At 37.8% G+C, this 17,046-nt stretch overlaps 1 protein-coding gene across 13 annotated transcripts in view; it reads left to right on the top strand.

The window, feature by feature from the left end:
- The window catches only part of ZNF462 (zinc finger protein 462), a 160,166-nt gene that overhangs the window by 53,249 nt on the left and 89,871 nt on the right, over window positions 1-17,046 (top strand). For all 13 annotated transcript variants that reach the window (XM_063649791.1, XM_063649790.1, XM_063649785.1 and 10 more), the window contains one exon: window positions 16,287-16,536. In XM_063649791.1, coding sequence (XP_063505861.1) covers window positions 16,317-16,536 — 220 coding nt within the window. In that variant the 5' untranslated portion in view covers window positions 16,287-16,316. The remainder of the gene's footprint in view (window positions 1-16,286; window positions 16,537-17,046) is intronic.

The following is a 17,046-nucleotide window of genomic DNA, read 5'->3' on the forward strand; positions in this document are numbered from 1 at the left end:
ACTAAGCTCTGTAATCTATGTCACACTGGCTTTGGAAATACATTGGTAACAATCTTGTGCTTTAGAGTTTAGACCAGTTTAAAAAGCATCTGATTTACTGATTCCTTAATGTCACTTAAGATGTTGTGGTGATTAGGTTGGCTATTTGACTGTTTGCTAGTCTTTCATTGATATTGTTTCTTCTTGGATTAATTTTGGTAATATATGTGTTTCTAGACACATTACATTAGTTTTACATATATTGCCATGAGTTTTACATGGTAATTTTAAAATTATAATACATTTTCCTTTACATTTTTGGATAGTGTCTACTTCTTATACTTATTTTCTATATTTATGTTTTGCCCTACTCCCTTTTTGTTGTTCATTAGGCTAGCTAATTGTTTTAATTTAATTTTATATAGCATATTTTTAAAAAATAAAAGTTACTGAGGAAATTACCTTATTATTTAATATATTGATTCCTGAGTTAGTTTTTATTATAGTCAAATCTTTTCTTCCACTTTTCTTCTTCTGTCTTTCCATTTCCCCCTGTACTTGACTTAGATGTTTGATTCATTTAGTATTATTATTTCTTGCTTTATAATTTTCATAAATCTGTGAAATTTCCTGTAAGTATTGCTTTTACCAGATTCCATATTTAAATACATAACATTTTAAAAGTCATATTCTACTGGTGAGTTTTTATTTCTGGTTACCCCAGAAATTGCTTAGGAGAATGTTAAAAAATTTTCTCAAATGTTTGGGATTTTTCTTTCTTTTTTTTTTTTAACATACCTTTATTTCTCTGTAAGTAGAAATTGTGTACTGTTTTTTAAATTTGTAATTTATTATCTCTTAATTCTGGCATTAAAGACTTCTATAAACCTCCATGGGCACTTGAAAACTTTTGTAGATGTCTCACAGATACTTGAAATGAAAATATGTTTTTTATTTCCAGATATAGAATATGAAATGTACCTCTTAACTCAATTTTATGAATTATATCCTTGGTGGTCTTTCTCCAATTAATCTGTTAAGTGCTTATGCCTATTTCTTGTATCTGTTGCCATCTTTATTTCTTTATTTATTTGGTGCTGCTAGAGAGCATAAATATTCATAATAAATCTTCATTGTGGATTGTAGTTTTACATTATTAAGTGTTCATCTCTATCATGTTAAAAGCTTTTGTATCTTGAATTTAACCATGAATAATATTAATCATGATTTCTTCTTTCTTTTGCTTGGTATACGTTTAATGATATTAGATTTTCAAACTTTTTGTATCATTTTACTATATATGTGTCTCTCACAGACAGAATTCAGTTAGAGATTGTTTTTTAATTTACTCTGGGGATATTTTCCAGAGGAAGAATTATCCAATTCACATTTATTGATATATCCATATACTTAATTCTAATTAATTTTATGCATTCTCTTTTATATTTCTGTGCAATTTCTTTTGTCCTCTTCATTTTATTATATAATCTGCATTTTCTTTGAGTTCTTTCCTCTAGTAATTCAAAGCTATATAGTCTGTTTTTATTTTTATTACTAATTAATGTTCTTACACCTTTATTTGGAAATTTGTTAACTTCAGAAATAAAATAGTATGAGTATTTATTTCTGTCCTGCTATGAAAGTTGAGAATATTTGCCCATATATACACATATATATATGTATATATATATATATATATATATATATTTTTTTTTTTTTTTTTGAGACAGGGTCTCACTCTATCACCCAGACAAGAATGCAGTGACATGATCTCGGCTCACTGCAACCTCTGCCTCCCAGGCTCAAGCAATTCTCCTGTCTCAGCCTCCCAAGCAGCTGGGATTATAGGCACATGCCACTACCACCTGGCTAATTTTTGTATTTTTAGTAGAGATGGGTTTCACCATGTTGGCCAGACTGGTCTTGAACTCCTGACCTCAAATAATCCACTTGCTTCTGCATCCCAAAGTGCTGGGATTACAGGTGTGAGCCACCGCTGCCCGTTAATATTTATCCTCTAAAGCTTTTTTCACTTCCATCTGTGTATTTTATTATGGTTAAGATTTTTTTTCCAATTCTACATACTTTTATAGTTATTGTTATGAAATTATTTATTGTTATTATAACCACTACATTTAAGGAATTATAATTTTATTTTGTAAGTATTATCAATTATTCAATTTTAGTTCTAAATGTAAGTGGATTCAGTGCTCACAGCTTCTGCTTACCTCTAAATTACCTATTCTTGAGATCTTGATTTTGAACCTTCTGTTGGTTGTATTTTGAAGAAAAGTTACTTACATGCTGCATTCTCTGACTATGCTGATTAGAAAATCATTTTTTATTACTTTTATGTATTTAAAAAACTGGTTGTGAACTTAGTTGGGAATTGAATACTTGGGTATTGTTCTGTGTTTCTTGAGCCTCTACAGACACAGCTTCACTTTTTTTCTGTCATCAAATATTACTGTGAAAAAGTCAGAGGACACCTGAGTTTTTCTGTTATAATTGACTAATTGTTAAAGGTCTTGATGTATATAGGATTCAATGTTTAGCCTTGAAATTCTGTAACCTCACCAAGATGTTTCAATTTTACTGATTCGGTCTTACTTTTTCTTGGAATATCAGACACTCTTTTATTTCAACTAAGTATTTTCTACTACAGATTTAAGTATATTTTGTTTTGCTTTGTTTTGTTTTGCTGTCTGCTTCTACAAAACCTTTTATCTATATGTTCGATCTGTTTTCGAACCTTCTTATCTGTCATCTTCTCCACTTGCTTTCATCTACTTGTCCTTTTCCTCTGCATTTTGTGCAGTTTTTTGAAGACTGTTTTCCACATCATCAACATTGTTTTTGATTTGTGGATTTTACCTCTTATAACTGTAATATATTTATTACTTCTGCAATGATATTATTTTTGTCATCATTTTTTTTCTTCAACTGCCAGCCTCTCTTTCATCTTGTGCTGATGTCTTGTCATCTTGTCTTTGATCTCTTCTTTCATAGAATCTCTGTTAATTGTTGTATATAATTTTCTTCTGAGTCCTGTTCCTTCAAAATAGATTTTTTCACGGGTCTTTTCCATGCTGCATTTTACTGTCATCCTCCACCCCTTGTCTTAGTTTTTTTTTTTTTTTTTTAAATAACTCATTTGTCTTCAGGGCATAACTAGCAGAACTTTTTCTTGGCCCTCAAAAAGTGAGAGAAACATCTCTTTAAATCCCCTCCTCAAGCCCTGCTTAATTCTGCTTTTAGAACCTGAGTTTGTGTCTTGATGGCTTGACTTGCTTCGGTAGTCCTTCAGTAGTTTAAAAGGGTTCTGGCTAGGTTCCTGGGCAGGACACAGTTGAATTTTTCTCTCTGAACTTCATGATTCTAAGTTTTAAGTCTTGCTTTTGATTCAAGGGTCCCGTCAGTTTATGGGTTTGGTGTGGCCAGACTCTTTTTTTCTTTGTCTATGTTTTGTCTTTCTTTTTCCCCAGTGAAGCCTTTGTTAGCAGTGTGAGACAATTAGCCACCATTTTTTTCTGGAAGTTTCTTTGGTTAGCCTAAAGCATATATCCCTCTTTTGAGAGATTTCCAGACACATCTTTGTCTTCAGATGTTGGTTCTTAACTGAGTTTAGCCCTGCAATATAGCTTTAGGGCAACAATCAAATGACCACTCTAAGCTTGGAGGTATTTTCTAATAAGATTTTATTTATCACGAAAGTGTCCTGTCATGGAAGAGTCTGGGATCCTGAGGATTTACCCAACTCTTAGTATTTTCTAGGTAAAATACTCTGATTCTTTCCTTTGTGGATCCATGTCCTGCTTTAGAAATATCAAGGACACCATGTCATGAACCCTTCTGAAGTTTTTAAGGGAGGTGGGTATCAGTATCAGCACTTGAAGTAGCCACAGTCTTCATTCTTTCAAGACCAGTAATTGTCTTTTATGAGTGTACTCATATTAGTTTCTGATGCTGGGTCTGCAACTTAGTATTTTCTCATTAATTGCTATATAAGAAGTTAAATATTTGCAAACAGTAGTTGTCTCCTGTGCTCTTCAGGGACTGCATAGCTATTATTGCATTCATCCAGTCGGCAGCATTTTAAAATAGGGCTCCAATGCAGTGGAGCAGGGAATGCTCACTGTTCTAGCTGGTGGTCTCAGGGACTGTTTCATACAGGAAGGAAAACTTGAGCTTGGTCTTAAAACTTGCTTGGGCCTCAGAATCACCCTGAGAATATGTAAAAAAAAAAATTACTGGACCTCAACACCAGAGTTTCTGATTCAAGTCTTGGGTGGAACTCAATAATTTGCTTTTCTAACAAGTTCTTTGGTGATGCTGATGCTGCTGGTCCAGGGATTAGACTTTGAGAACCACTGTCTTAAAAGGGGGGGAATTACTTAGACCTTCCAAAAGCAGGTTTAAAGTGTTCTACATGGAGGAAAACCGTGAACAAACATAGAGATCTCAACATCTTCCTGATTTCTAAGCTATTCTCTTCAGAATGATAACAGACTCTTAGAAGAGACTCTTAGAAGACCCTTAGGAAAGATATTTTAAAAGTTAAAGATGATTCCCAGACTTTCTGATACATTTAGATTTTTTATATCCAACAAATGGATATAGATATCCTCTAGGAATAAAGTTAGATAAATAAAGAAATAAAGGGTAAAGATAAATTAATATATTAGTAAAGAGAGAAAAATATTCCAAGTTGCAGTTGGTTTCAGAATGCAGTATATAATTTGAAGCGAAATCCAGTATGAACAATATTCTGGTATCATTAGTCTGAGTCACTCACTAGATGTGCCACGAAGAGGCTGGCTTTTTTTGACAGACATTTGTAAGGCTGACTGCTCCTCTCCTTTCCATTTTACATGAACCGACCCTGCTATGTCCAGATCCTCCTAAGGCTCGTTCAGCTAGCCTCTTCAGTGACTTTGTTGGCAGTGCACATTTTCCATAAGAAACAAGACAATGTTTCTCGTGGGGTAGATTTGGCAGGCATAAAGCTACTACATAACGTTCTGACTTCACGAGGTTGGATTCTAAAGATAATTCAGTGTTATAGCTCTTGTTCTTCTGTGTATACCTTTGTCAGCAACCTTCAGTCTTCCAAACGTGTTTCCAAAGTATAAACACACTGCTTACATGCCTAAGCAGTTCTTTGAATAGTCAAACTGCAAAAAGTGGATTTTGTACCTTTTCAGTTACTCTCCTGGGTGTGAATTCAGGGTAGAGGAGACACTTCTGGTTATTCTGAAATCTGCCTTCCTGATGAAGACTCATTACTGAGAATATATGGGGCATGGACCTTAAGCATGAATACTGTTGAACAACTGACATGTATGGAGTGTCTTTACTTGTGAGTTCCTGTCTCAAATTATGAAATTCAAAAGATTTTTTTTCTGGCTTCAGAAAATTCATGGGCCAGAAGGCTTGGGCAGGTTATTTTTCTTGAGACTTCAGTTTCACTCTCTGGAAACTGAAGATGTTGGACCAGGTGGGACTATATGGTCTTTGAGATCTCCTCTCCATTGGACATGATGAACCTATTGATGGTTAACTTTCAGAGTAGAGTCTTCTCTTTGACTTAAGGAAGGCACAAATAATATTTCAATATTTTTCAGGGAGGCTAAGAAGAAAAAATTCTGTTTCTACCTAATTTTGTTACACTCCCTCCACTGAAAATGTTTATACAGTTTTGAGCTATAGGACAGAATTGTTCCTCCGGCTTTCCAGGATTCTTTGCAAACAAGAATAAAAAAGGCTTTGTGGAGGGAAGGCAACCAAATGGTCTCAAGTGTAGTCAGGTGATGACTCCAGGTGTCACATCAGTTCAGGGTAGCTTAGCAGTGTTGTAAACACATAGGTGGAACAATGCAGCCAGAGGCATCTTCTCCATGGATGATGAGGAAAAGGAGGATGGTCATTTACTTAAAACTCATGGACAAGTGGAAACTTAGAATTGCTAGTGGAGACTTAGAATTGCTAGTGTCTCAGTAGTCAGCTAACCACTGTGATGTGGCTTCATTAGCTTCATGAGCACTAGGTTTTGTTTTGTTTTTCTGTTCATGGATGCTCTCTGGAATTCCTTAGGTTCTTGAACATTTAGTTTGATTTGGTACCACTGGTTAATTTTCTCCTGGAAAGCAGGCCTGCATACAGTTAGTACTCATAGCACAAATCTCATCAGAGCCAGACTTATGCCGGGCCCTGGGGATATAAGAATAAAAAAGAACGCATTACTTGTCCTCTGAAGAGTGACTTATAGTAGCCTGGGGCCCTGTCACTTTGAAAGAAGATGATTTTACACATGGGAGAGGAGAACATATGCATTGTTTTTCATAGAAATTTTAGTCAGAGGCCACATGCTAAAGACTTAACTTTTTTTTTTTTTTTTTTGAGACAGAATCTCATTCTGTGACCCAGGCTGGAGTGCAGTGGTGTGATCTCGGCTCACTGCAACCTCTGTCTCCCAGGCTCAAACAATTTTCCTGCCTCAGCCTCCCGAGTAGCTGGGATTACAGGCGCCTGCCACCAAGCCCGGCTAATTTTTGTGTGTGTTTTTAATAGAGAAGAGGTTTCACCATGTTGGCTAGGCTGGTCTCGAACTCCGTACCTCAAGTGATCTGCCCGCCTCAGCCTCCCAAAGTGCTAGTAGGATTACAGGCATGAGACACTGTGCCCAGGTGACTTGACCATTTTTAATGACATTTGCCCCTTACTCACAAAACTCACAGGATTATCACTGTGCAAGGGTGGATACAAGGGCCGTATCACTAGGAAAGACAGACCAGTCACATGCCTTCGCCTAGGATTTTTTTTTTTTCTGAAGAGATTTTTGGTAACATACCCAAATTAGAAAAATAAAACTGAAAACTCATCATGATATCGTATAGCATGAGGGCTGCTAAGATCATTTAGAACCACACAATTATAAAATCTTGGACCTGGGCTCTCCAAGGTTGTTGACCCTCTAAGGATCCAGAGACTCCCCAGCCAGGACCCCATAAAGAGCCTCTAAAGACAGGTGGGTTATACGCAGAGAATGAAAATACCTGGAGATCATTAAGTTTTAAGACTCAGCACTGTTGACATTTGGAGCTAGATAATTCTTTGTCGTGGGGGCTGTCCTGTGCATTGTAGAATGCTTAGAGGGGGGAGGGATAGCACTGGGAGATATACCTAATGCTAGATGACGAGTTGGTGGGTGCAGCGCACCAGCATGGCACATGTATACATATGTAACTTACCTGCACATTGTGCACATGTACCATAAAACCTAAAGTATAATAATAATAATAATAATAAAAAAAAAAAAAAAAAAAAAAAAAAAGAAGTATCCCTAGCCTTTACCCACAGATGCTGGGTATAACTAAAACTGCCTGCAGATACTGCCAAACAGCCCCAAGTTGGGGCAAGCAGGGAATAAAATTACCGCTCGTTGGGACTACTGCTTTATGACAACACAGGGTTAGTAGAGTCATCTAACACTCATGACCAATCTTTTTTGGTTGGTTGGAATCCTATCATTCAGAAGCTCTAGTTCATTCATTTGTTCCTTCCTTCAATCAACGTATATTTCTGAGTACCTGTTGATTACACTGAGTGTTCCCAGGGCTGAAGATCCCAGTGTGAGCCAGACAGACCTAGACTCCTTCTAAGGGTACTTGTGTTCTGGTGGGAAGAAAAGACCACAAACAAACAAGGGTCATGCCAATAGTGAAGGAAATAAAGTAGTGTATTGGGGTAGAGAGAAACTGTGTGTGGGTTGGTGTTGTGAGTAGGGGTTTCAATTTTGTAGATTTTGTGGGGGTTGGGAGTGGTGGCTAAGATAGAGTTGTCAAGGAAAGCCCCTGGATTTAATTTATAAGAAGGCAGTCACATGAAGATTGGCATTTATATGCCTCTGAATAATAAAATGTAAGGGAATGAATTTAATCAGGAAAAAAAATCTTACAAAATATGAGAAGAAAATCTTGTAAAACAGGTCCTTTGTACAAAAAGGTTGAACGTCATGATCTAATCTCTTCATTTAACAAAATGATCAAAGTAAGGGCCTCAAAAGACTTGCTCTCAAGGTGAAGATGGCAGGCAGAGACATGATACCTATTGTCCCTTTTTGGTTTTAGTGACCTGAGAACAAATTCCTTAATGGCTGGATAGGCATTTCTGTATGGTTTTTTTTTTTTTTTACTTTAAACAGCTCAACAGTGGATATGCTGAAAAACCTAACTTTGTTGGGCAAAAGTGGTATTTATCATTAAGGATATGTGGAATGCAAGGCTTGGCTCCTTAACTGAGCACTGTAGTGTTTTCACCTGGTAATAAAGTCTACTGTTGTGTTGGTGGACAAATGTCTAAGCTTTCTGCTTGGTTCTTGGGATGTAAGAAGTTTTAGGAATAAACTTACTTGCTAAAAATAGATTGGGGATTGCAAGAGAAAAGAAATTTCTTAGCTTTCATTTTTAGAAAATTTCTAATTTTGGGGTATATTCCAGTCCCATATAGAAACACATATGGATGTTTCTCCTGCTATAAGGTTGCATTAATTTCTTGAAGCAAGGGTGGGAAAACTAATGTATCTGAGTGGGCCAGTTGGTTAGTTTGATAAGAGAGAAGGACAGCCTTCTATTGGCTTCTGCTACAGGCAGAAGTCAAGAAGAGGAAAACAAAAAATCACAGTCCCCTTGAGTAGGAGGACTTGAAAGCATTTATGGTCTATATAGGCTCAGGCACTGTTTGCCTTTTCAGAAAGCAGGGGTTTAGGACTTTATCCTCACAGGGTAGTTATATTAGAAACCATGGTTTGGAGAAAGACACACAGACAGACAGATCCAGGTGCCAGGCTTAGGTAATCAGTTTTGTCTGCTATAAGAAAATAGACTGGAAGGGTTATTACATCAGGGGCTGCCACTGATGGAGGCAGGCTCAGAATCATTCTCGTCTAAAGCAGGTGAATTGTCTGAATTTTTTGAGCAAATGATGAGCATACAAAAGCAAGCAAGTCTCAGGGAGATTAGATTGAGATTTTCCCCAGATAAAAGAAGTTATTTCAGCAAAACTTCCTCACACACTCCGCAAGCCACTGGCCCTACATCATTTTTTTTTCTTTGCATAGTAATAGAAAACAAGGTAAGTTGTTAAAAATGGTTTCTGGATTCATTCACTGAATCTGTAGAATTGAGACTTGGTATGTTTAGCTGAATCTTGTGAGCCATGAACACTTTGGGCCATGAAGACACACCCAAGGCCCAAGGTCAGTCAGGCTGACCAGCCCCCAGGGAAAGTTCTCAATTCATGTCTTGGTCTTTCGTGATGTGGAAGATGACTTTTACTGCAGCTTCTGCTTACTCTGCGTCTTAATCAGTTCTGTAATGAAGACCCAGCAGCATATCTGCAACTTCCCTTTCATTTTACAATTTTTATAATGAGAGTTCTTGTGTGAAAAGTGTCTGTAAAAACCCAGCCAGCATTCTGAAGAGTCGATAAAGCAACACCGTGATTTTCTGTCTCTGCTGTTTGGGCGAGGTTTAGCTCTGGAGGGGATAAATCAGTTATCTGTTGTTCTAAGTACAAGGGCAAGAACAGCTGCAGTTTCCAAGGAACTTCCTGGTGAACCCATGACATTTCAGAGAATTCCTCAATACTTATTATTTCTCACTTACTCATTCTTAGGATACCAAGAATGGGTTCCCATCATTTGAAAGGACATGATGAGCTGGAATCTCATTTATCATGGTTGCATTTTGAGAATTTCAGTGAGGGGGAGGCGTCTTCATTTTGTTTTGTTTTGTTTCTAAACCACATCTGAAGAAAATTGTCAAGACGCTTCTCAGAATTAGAATTATCCAGTGAACTGCAAGTTCCCCTTTACAGACAATGAAGTCTAAAGCTACTGAGATATCAGCCTGCTTCCTCCCTTTCTTTTCTTGTCCCTTCTCTCCTTTTATCTCCTTATTCAAATCACAGGCTTCCTTTTCTACGGACAGGAGAGCTGGCAGACTGCCTATTGGCCTGTTGGCCTCAATTAGCCTTATATCATTGCAAAGGAATGCATGAATTCTCCAGAAGGTATGTAGTATCTCTTTCTGTATGAGACACTTACTACCTGCTTTCATAACAGGTCACTCAGCCAGAATGACTTCTTGTTTACATATCCAACATTTTTAGCCACTTGGATTACATCCCTAGATGCTCATTTCATTTTAATGATGATCCCAAAGGTATCTATTAAGAAATAGTACTCCAGCATACTCTGTAGTACTTGAAAACTTTATGCAGGAGAGCGAACCTAAAATAAAAAATAACCTGAAGGCTAGCATCCTTGGCCAGTAGGTGATTGGGTTATTAATCTGCAAATTGCCTGCTTCAGACTTTGTGCTTATATACAAGGTCCCACAGATGGACCAGGCCAACTGTATACAACAGAGGCCACATGCATTGGCAGGACTTGGTCTCATGGTATTTCCCTGCTACTATTTAAATTCAGTCTCATATTGGGGGTTACATATGTGATTGCAAATTAATCCTTTCTCTTCTGAAAATTTGGTTTTGAAGAACAGCTGTGTCTCCCTTCCGAATTCCTTAATTATTTATCCTCCCTGATATGTTAAACCTTTCATTAGTGTGGTGAATTGCCAAGAGTACACAGAACTGCTTAGATCATGTAGCAAACAGTATAAACATTTGATAGGACATTTGAAGACTACATGGTGAGCCAGAATCTATAGTAGTACCAAGTGCTATGGGATTGTTGGAGGTAGCTTGTTGTTGGAAGTTGCTTGTTGGTTTATTTTGCTGGTTTATTATTTATTTTTATTTATTTATTTATTTATTTATTTATTTATTTTGTGACAGAGTCTCACTCTGCCACCCAGGCTGGAGTGCAGTGGTGCGATCTTGGCTCCCTGCAACCTTCTTCTCCTGGGTTCAAGCAATTCTCTGCCTCAGCCTCCTGAGTAGCTGGAATTACAGGCGCCCGCCACCACACCCGGCTAATTTTTTTTATTTTTAGTAGAGACAGGGTTTCACCATGTTGACCAGACTGGTCTCAAACTCCTGACCTTGTGATTCACCCACCTCGGCCTCCCAAAGTGCTGGAATTACAGGCGTGAGCCACCACGCCCCGCCTGCTGGTTTATTTTTTTACACTATAACATGGAGATAGTACCTATGTCATTTGTATTTGTTCAGAAAAGAACTGATTCTGCCCCAGCTCTTGTTAAATTTGGAGGGCATATGCCCATATATGAGTTAAAATTAAATCAAGAAAATTAATTACATATATCTGTATGTCATTAATTTTATCTATAATTATGTGTTTGTGTATATATATATATATTTAGACATTCTATATTTGCATTTGTAGTTTTGATTCCATAACTACTGTTCCTGAAAGAGATTTCACCTCAACTTTTCAGGTCACTACTCTTTGGAAAGATGCTTTAAATGATTATTAAATTATTAGAACTTCTACTTCAGCCATAACAAGTGTAAATGATTAGTAGTGATATAGAACTTCCCTTGTTGCTAAGAATAGCAACCCAACATTTATAAGTTTACTAGTGCCTTTTTAAAAAAAATCATTTTTCATCTTAAGGTCCTGGGGCTTGCAATTAAAAATATTAACCTCCCAATACACATCACAACTCTTTGACCTCAGCATAGCAACAATTTCTGATCTGCAAATACATTTTTTAGAATGATCTTTAGTCTCTTGATTTTTCCATTTTTCTAGCTGAACTATTCTAGAATTTATGTGTTTCTATTACCTGTCCTTGGATAATTGGTTTTTCCATTCATAAGAAAGAAAACTAAGAAAAGTTCAAACAACAGGTGCTAATGAGAGCCTTTTATTAGAATTATGATTGAGGAGAACTGGGAAGTTTAGTGTCTTATAAATGAAACTAGGTTTCTGGAGTGGACAGAGGAAAAGCACCTTATGGTGTTTCTGGTTCTATTTCTCAAAGGCTTTGAAGGTTATAATTAGTTGCTACTGAATCACATGGCTGTGGTGCTTCACAGCTTTATTTCTGGGCTGCAGTCCTTCAGTCAGAGAACAGGTTAGATCCAGGCAAGGCCTATGCCTTTTAATTTGATCACTTCCTGAAGAGAGCTGGGATTTTGACTTGAGGACCACATTTATGCTCCTGGGCCCTCAAACTAAAGAGCAGTGTTTGCCAAGCTGACCTGGACCAAGTGATGGTGGCGGGCCTGTAAGAATGCTGTACAATGTCAACACCTCCCCACTCCGGTTACGTCTGAGCAGTGAGTTGGAAGAATGGACGATGAAGCTGTGGTTTGTCTCCTTCCTCCTTCACAGGAGGGAAAACTGAGGCATAATGGATCCCTGGAATTCTGAGCACAGAAAGTAGGTGGGCAGGTGGTATAAATTAAAATTGGTGTTCTTAAGATTGAAAATGAGCAGGCTTTGTCCATAATTTACTTTTCCCCATTTCTGTATATATGTTTCAAATCTTTGACATCATCTCTGGATGTTCTTTATATCTTCAAGAGTTTGTCAAACATAATTGGATTTTGGGTTTCCCTGTCAAAACCCCACCTTTTGAAATCCTTCAAACTATAAATGCAAAGTGAACAAACCAGCAACAAATAAGTAGTACTAAAGGCAGTGACTAATTAGGATGGTTTAGGGGTTTCATGTTAGGAGGACCAGACACATTTAGGTGCCAGTTATTTTAGAATGAATCTGTGTTCACCTTGCAGGGATCATGATGGGTGGTGTTTAAAGTCTAAGCATCTGAGGTCTATTTGACCTTGAAGGGCCTGGACATATATCTGGGGTAGAAGACAGGGGTGCTTGTTTGATGTGTAGATTCATCTCGTGACCTTTTGAAATAGACTCTTTTTAGTTAGTTCAGAAACTTCCTCTTTTACTTTTGATTTTGCTGATTTTGGTGAGAAAAAATGTCGCTAATTTCATAATCATAGTATTATTAAATGAAGTAAATAGATATCAGATCAAAGCTTTTAACTTAAAATCATAATTTTATAGCAGATGAGTGACTAGGTTAGCCTCTTAGGGTTACTGCTCTTCGGGATTGATGAAATAGATATGCAAAGCTTATTTCTCACCTTTTTTTTTTTTCTCGGTTTTGGTTTCTTAGAGGATTACCATCTGCTGCAAAAACATATGAATGGGTCATCTTCATGTCCAGTGTGTTTTTGTCTCTGTCCTTCCCTACTCCCTTCCCCTCCACTTGCTGTCACTTTTCACACATGTGCCCATGTACCATCTCATAAACATATCAAATTTCTATCTCTTTGATTGGGCCATGCCAGCAACTTCTATTTTCTTCTTCTGTCAGCGTCTTCAGGAGAAATGTGTACACAAAGGCAAGATGGCTTTCAAAGTAGGCTACATCCTCCTTTCAGTACTTGGTACAGACATGAAATTGAAGGCCATTCAGCTCTACCTGATGCTGGTTCTCTCAGCGGCCTGGAGATTAACCTCTTCTAAGGCTCTGAGCTATGTTTGAGGCAGAGGCTCCAACAACATTAAAGCTAGAACCCATTAGGAAATCACTTTCATCATCTCTTCTTTTTCCAAATCAGTGGCTCTTTTTCTGATCTCATAACCCTTTAATCTCCTTTGTAGCAGAACAATGAGATTGTTAGTTTATGTTTGTGTCCAGTGAAGTTAACATCCTTGATAATAGCTTCAGAAGACACCAAGATATTAGAGAACTACATAGAGAGATGAATTTCATCTCTAGGTGGATGACTTAATGCCGAAGGTGCCCTGCTTTCCTTTTGCAGAACCGTAACTTCTGTTGATGTTGTGCAAATCAGGCTCAAACTTTCCAAAAGACACACAGCAGAAAGCCTTTTGTTGCATTATTTCTAAAGGCTTGAAGTTTTGAAGGGAAGAGATTTTGTTTTCCTCTCTGCTACACAATGGAGCTTTCAGAGAACCTCCTTTAAAAGGAATAGCTACAGCCTTTGTGTTGAAGGGTGTGTCTGTTGGCAGGGTCTGCTGATGCAGACAGACTGGCTGGTGATTAACAAAGGTCATTAGACTTTGGAATCTGGCAAGCAGAGTCGGATGGTATGTCTTCTGTGTGTGGAAGGACGACTTCCAAGAAGCCAAGGCATTCTGGAGGTCCCCCCACTGTACCCCTAAATCCTGATGTAGAACAAGATCTGGCCCAGGGTCATCCTGCTCTGACCAGGGCTCTGCTGGGACTAACAAACCAGCATATCAATCATGGAATAAAAGAACCTTTGGAGATCTTGGTGAATGACATTTGAGGAGGAGAAAGGTGCTGCTTTTCGGAGAGAAATGAAAACAGTTAATTCTTTGTTGGGAAGAGAAGAGCATAGGAGGAGCCCAGCCTGCTCTTCTAGCATTCATTTCTGATTGTTAGCCTAGCAGAATCCAGGAGAAGCCATGTTGTGCACGGAGGAGAAGCTCTGAGCTAAAATGGCTGCCCCTAAAGCTCAGAGGACTAGGGCAGCTTAGTGAGTCTTAGAGCTTCAGTGACGCAGGAGCTCATATCTCTTGAAAGTGTGATAAACACATTCAGCAGAGCTGTGGCTTGTTTGGCTGAGATGAAAGGACTAAGCTTGGGGGATGGGGAGTGCACACTAGATGATCTGCTTTTTTCTGTGAAGTGTTCTAAATGCAGGAGTTGTCTGCACCATGGAAAAATTTGTTTTCAGGTCTAATGGACTGTGCGAAAGGAGAAATGGGGTGGGGCCTCAGTGACTGCTGTAATTTGATCCAGAGCTGATAGCAACCTCTTCCACACAATTTGGGTTGGTGCTTAGACATAAAAGCTTGTGTATCTGGAATATTGAGACTTAGCTGAAAAGAGTCTGGTGCACAGTTCAATGTTTATTGAAAAAGGATAAATTGCTGGGTGAAAGAAGAGGAGGTAAATATCTGCGGCTCACTCTGCAAGCTCAGTCTGTCCAGAACTGGACTTGCCAGAAGTTATTTTAGCAGGCGATCAGGAGGAGCATTCTTTGATAGAAAATCCTTGTGTGATGGCTCCTTTCACTACATTGATGTATTATTACTGGACTTTTTTGTTCCTGCAGAAATAATTTATCTTTTACAGTAAAAGTATAGAGTGTTACATCATAAAATACATTGGCTACAGTGTTAGTTCGTGGACATCTGGTTCTAGATTACAATGACTCAGTAGAGTTTGTGATGATCTTACTGAAGTAACTTACTCATTAGATAATAACAGGGTATCTCAACTTAGGATATACATTAGGATAGGAAGGACTCCACCTTTCTAATACATTTTTGACTTCTTGATGGTGGGACTCTCCATTGAGTTAGTGTGTAGCTTTCTGTATATTTCAGTCACACAGTAAATAGCAGAATGAAGGTAGCTGGGCAAGTTTTGATTTATTCCACGGCAGGTTCACAGCTTTTTGCATCCAGGTATGTGCTTCATGTTTGTAAAGGAAAGAAGTGGAAAAAGGTAAAGTCATGAGTTAGAAGCCCTTCTTCAAAAATGCAAGTTTCTGTTGTCTTCATGCAAATTGAGGTGCCAAGGTGCAACTTTAAACAGAAACTGGATTGTCATCCAAAGTTGGTTGTTTGAAAATCTCATGAGGAATATTTTATGACCTAATTAGATTGAAGAAGCTGTTAGGTTATAATTGGTAGGTAGTAAAAGAGCAAACAGTCATTTAGCTCATGGAAAAAAAAAAACCCCACAACTAAACTATTTGGAGAAGGGAGGAAAGAGAGGTGCACCCCAATATCAGCAAAGTTATTAAAATAAAAAAAGCTACAATAAAATTGCTCTACCTCCACTCCCAAGATTTAAATACTATTTCACTATTTGGTGATAAAACACCAAGGTAATAATACTAAATAAACAGCTAATGAAGGTTGAAATTTTCCCTTTCTTCTGTGTGGACATCCTCTTTACTTTTGAGATGGTTCTAATTTAAAAAGAAAATGAGTCCAAGGCAGAACCAAAGCCAACATTAAGTTACCAAGAAATTTGGATTCAGTGGAGAAGCTCAGAAACTTCTAAAACTTTTGAAGTATTAAGCGTTTCCTTGACAAATGGCATTGGAAGACATATCATGCTAGAAAATGTTTATCTGGTATTTTTCCTTCTTTGAAGTTATGAGGTCAAGGACATCATCTCCATTATGTCTGATTGCCTCTCTTTAGCCAATGTTCCAACTGGCAAAGTCCAATAAGAGAAATCTACTGATACTGGAATTTTTTCCCATTAATGGATATATAGCCCCATCAGCTCGAGGTATGTGGTTAGTGCATTCCTTAAGATGTTTTGTTCTGACTTCTGCCACAGGTTCCTAATGTGAGAGGGTAGACCCAGATCATGGAGGTGCTTCAGTGTGATGGCTGTGATTTCAGAGCCCCGTCTTATGAAGATCTCAAGGCACACATTCAGGATGTCCACACGGCATTTCTGCAGCCAACTGATGTTGCTGAGGACAATGTGAATGAGCCACGATGTGGGTCCATGAATGCCAGTAATCAGACAGAGGTGGAGTTTTCTTCTATAAAGGATGAATTTGCCATTGCAGAAGATTTATCAGGTAAATCTATACTAAACTTGGCACGGCCGATGTATTTTAATTGCTCTTGTTTCCTTTTAGCCTGTAGCCATGGTTCTTAATATATGTGGCTTTTGCAGTTTCTTGTGCTTTGCTAGCCATTTTTGTGGTTTGGGCATCATGTATCTCTTCTTGAGTATGTTAGGTTGTTATCCTTTCAAAAGCTTCCTCATATATCCTACCTTTTAATTTGGAGAACAAGGTAGTTGCTTGGAAAGTTCTAGAAAAAGTAGTACAATTTATGAAACTTGTATTTTTATAGCTGTGTGGCTCATTTATGGAGATGAGGAGAATACCTAAAGCTGTACACTGCATCTTTATCCGTGAGAAGGTGCAGTACGTGTATCTTCATTGATGCTTTGTGAATACTCTTCAAGGCCTCATCTTGAGACTTCAGGCCTTTTGCATGTGACGTTTAGTAACGAAGAATAATTGGAATGGTACTGATTTGCATGATTGGATATTTTAATTATCTTTTGCTTTGTCACTTTC

Source organism: Pongo pygmaeus, chromosome 13 (assembly GCF_028885625.2).
Source record: "Pongo pygmaeus isolate AG05252 chromosome 13, NHGRI_mPonPyg2-v2.0_pri, whole genome shotgun sequence".
Taxonomy (NCBI): Eukaryota; Metazoa; Chordata; class Mammalia; order Primates; family Hominidae; genus Pongo; species Pongo pygmaeus.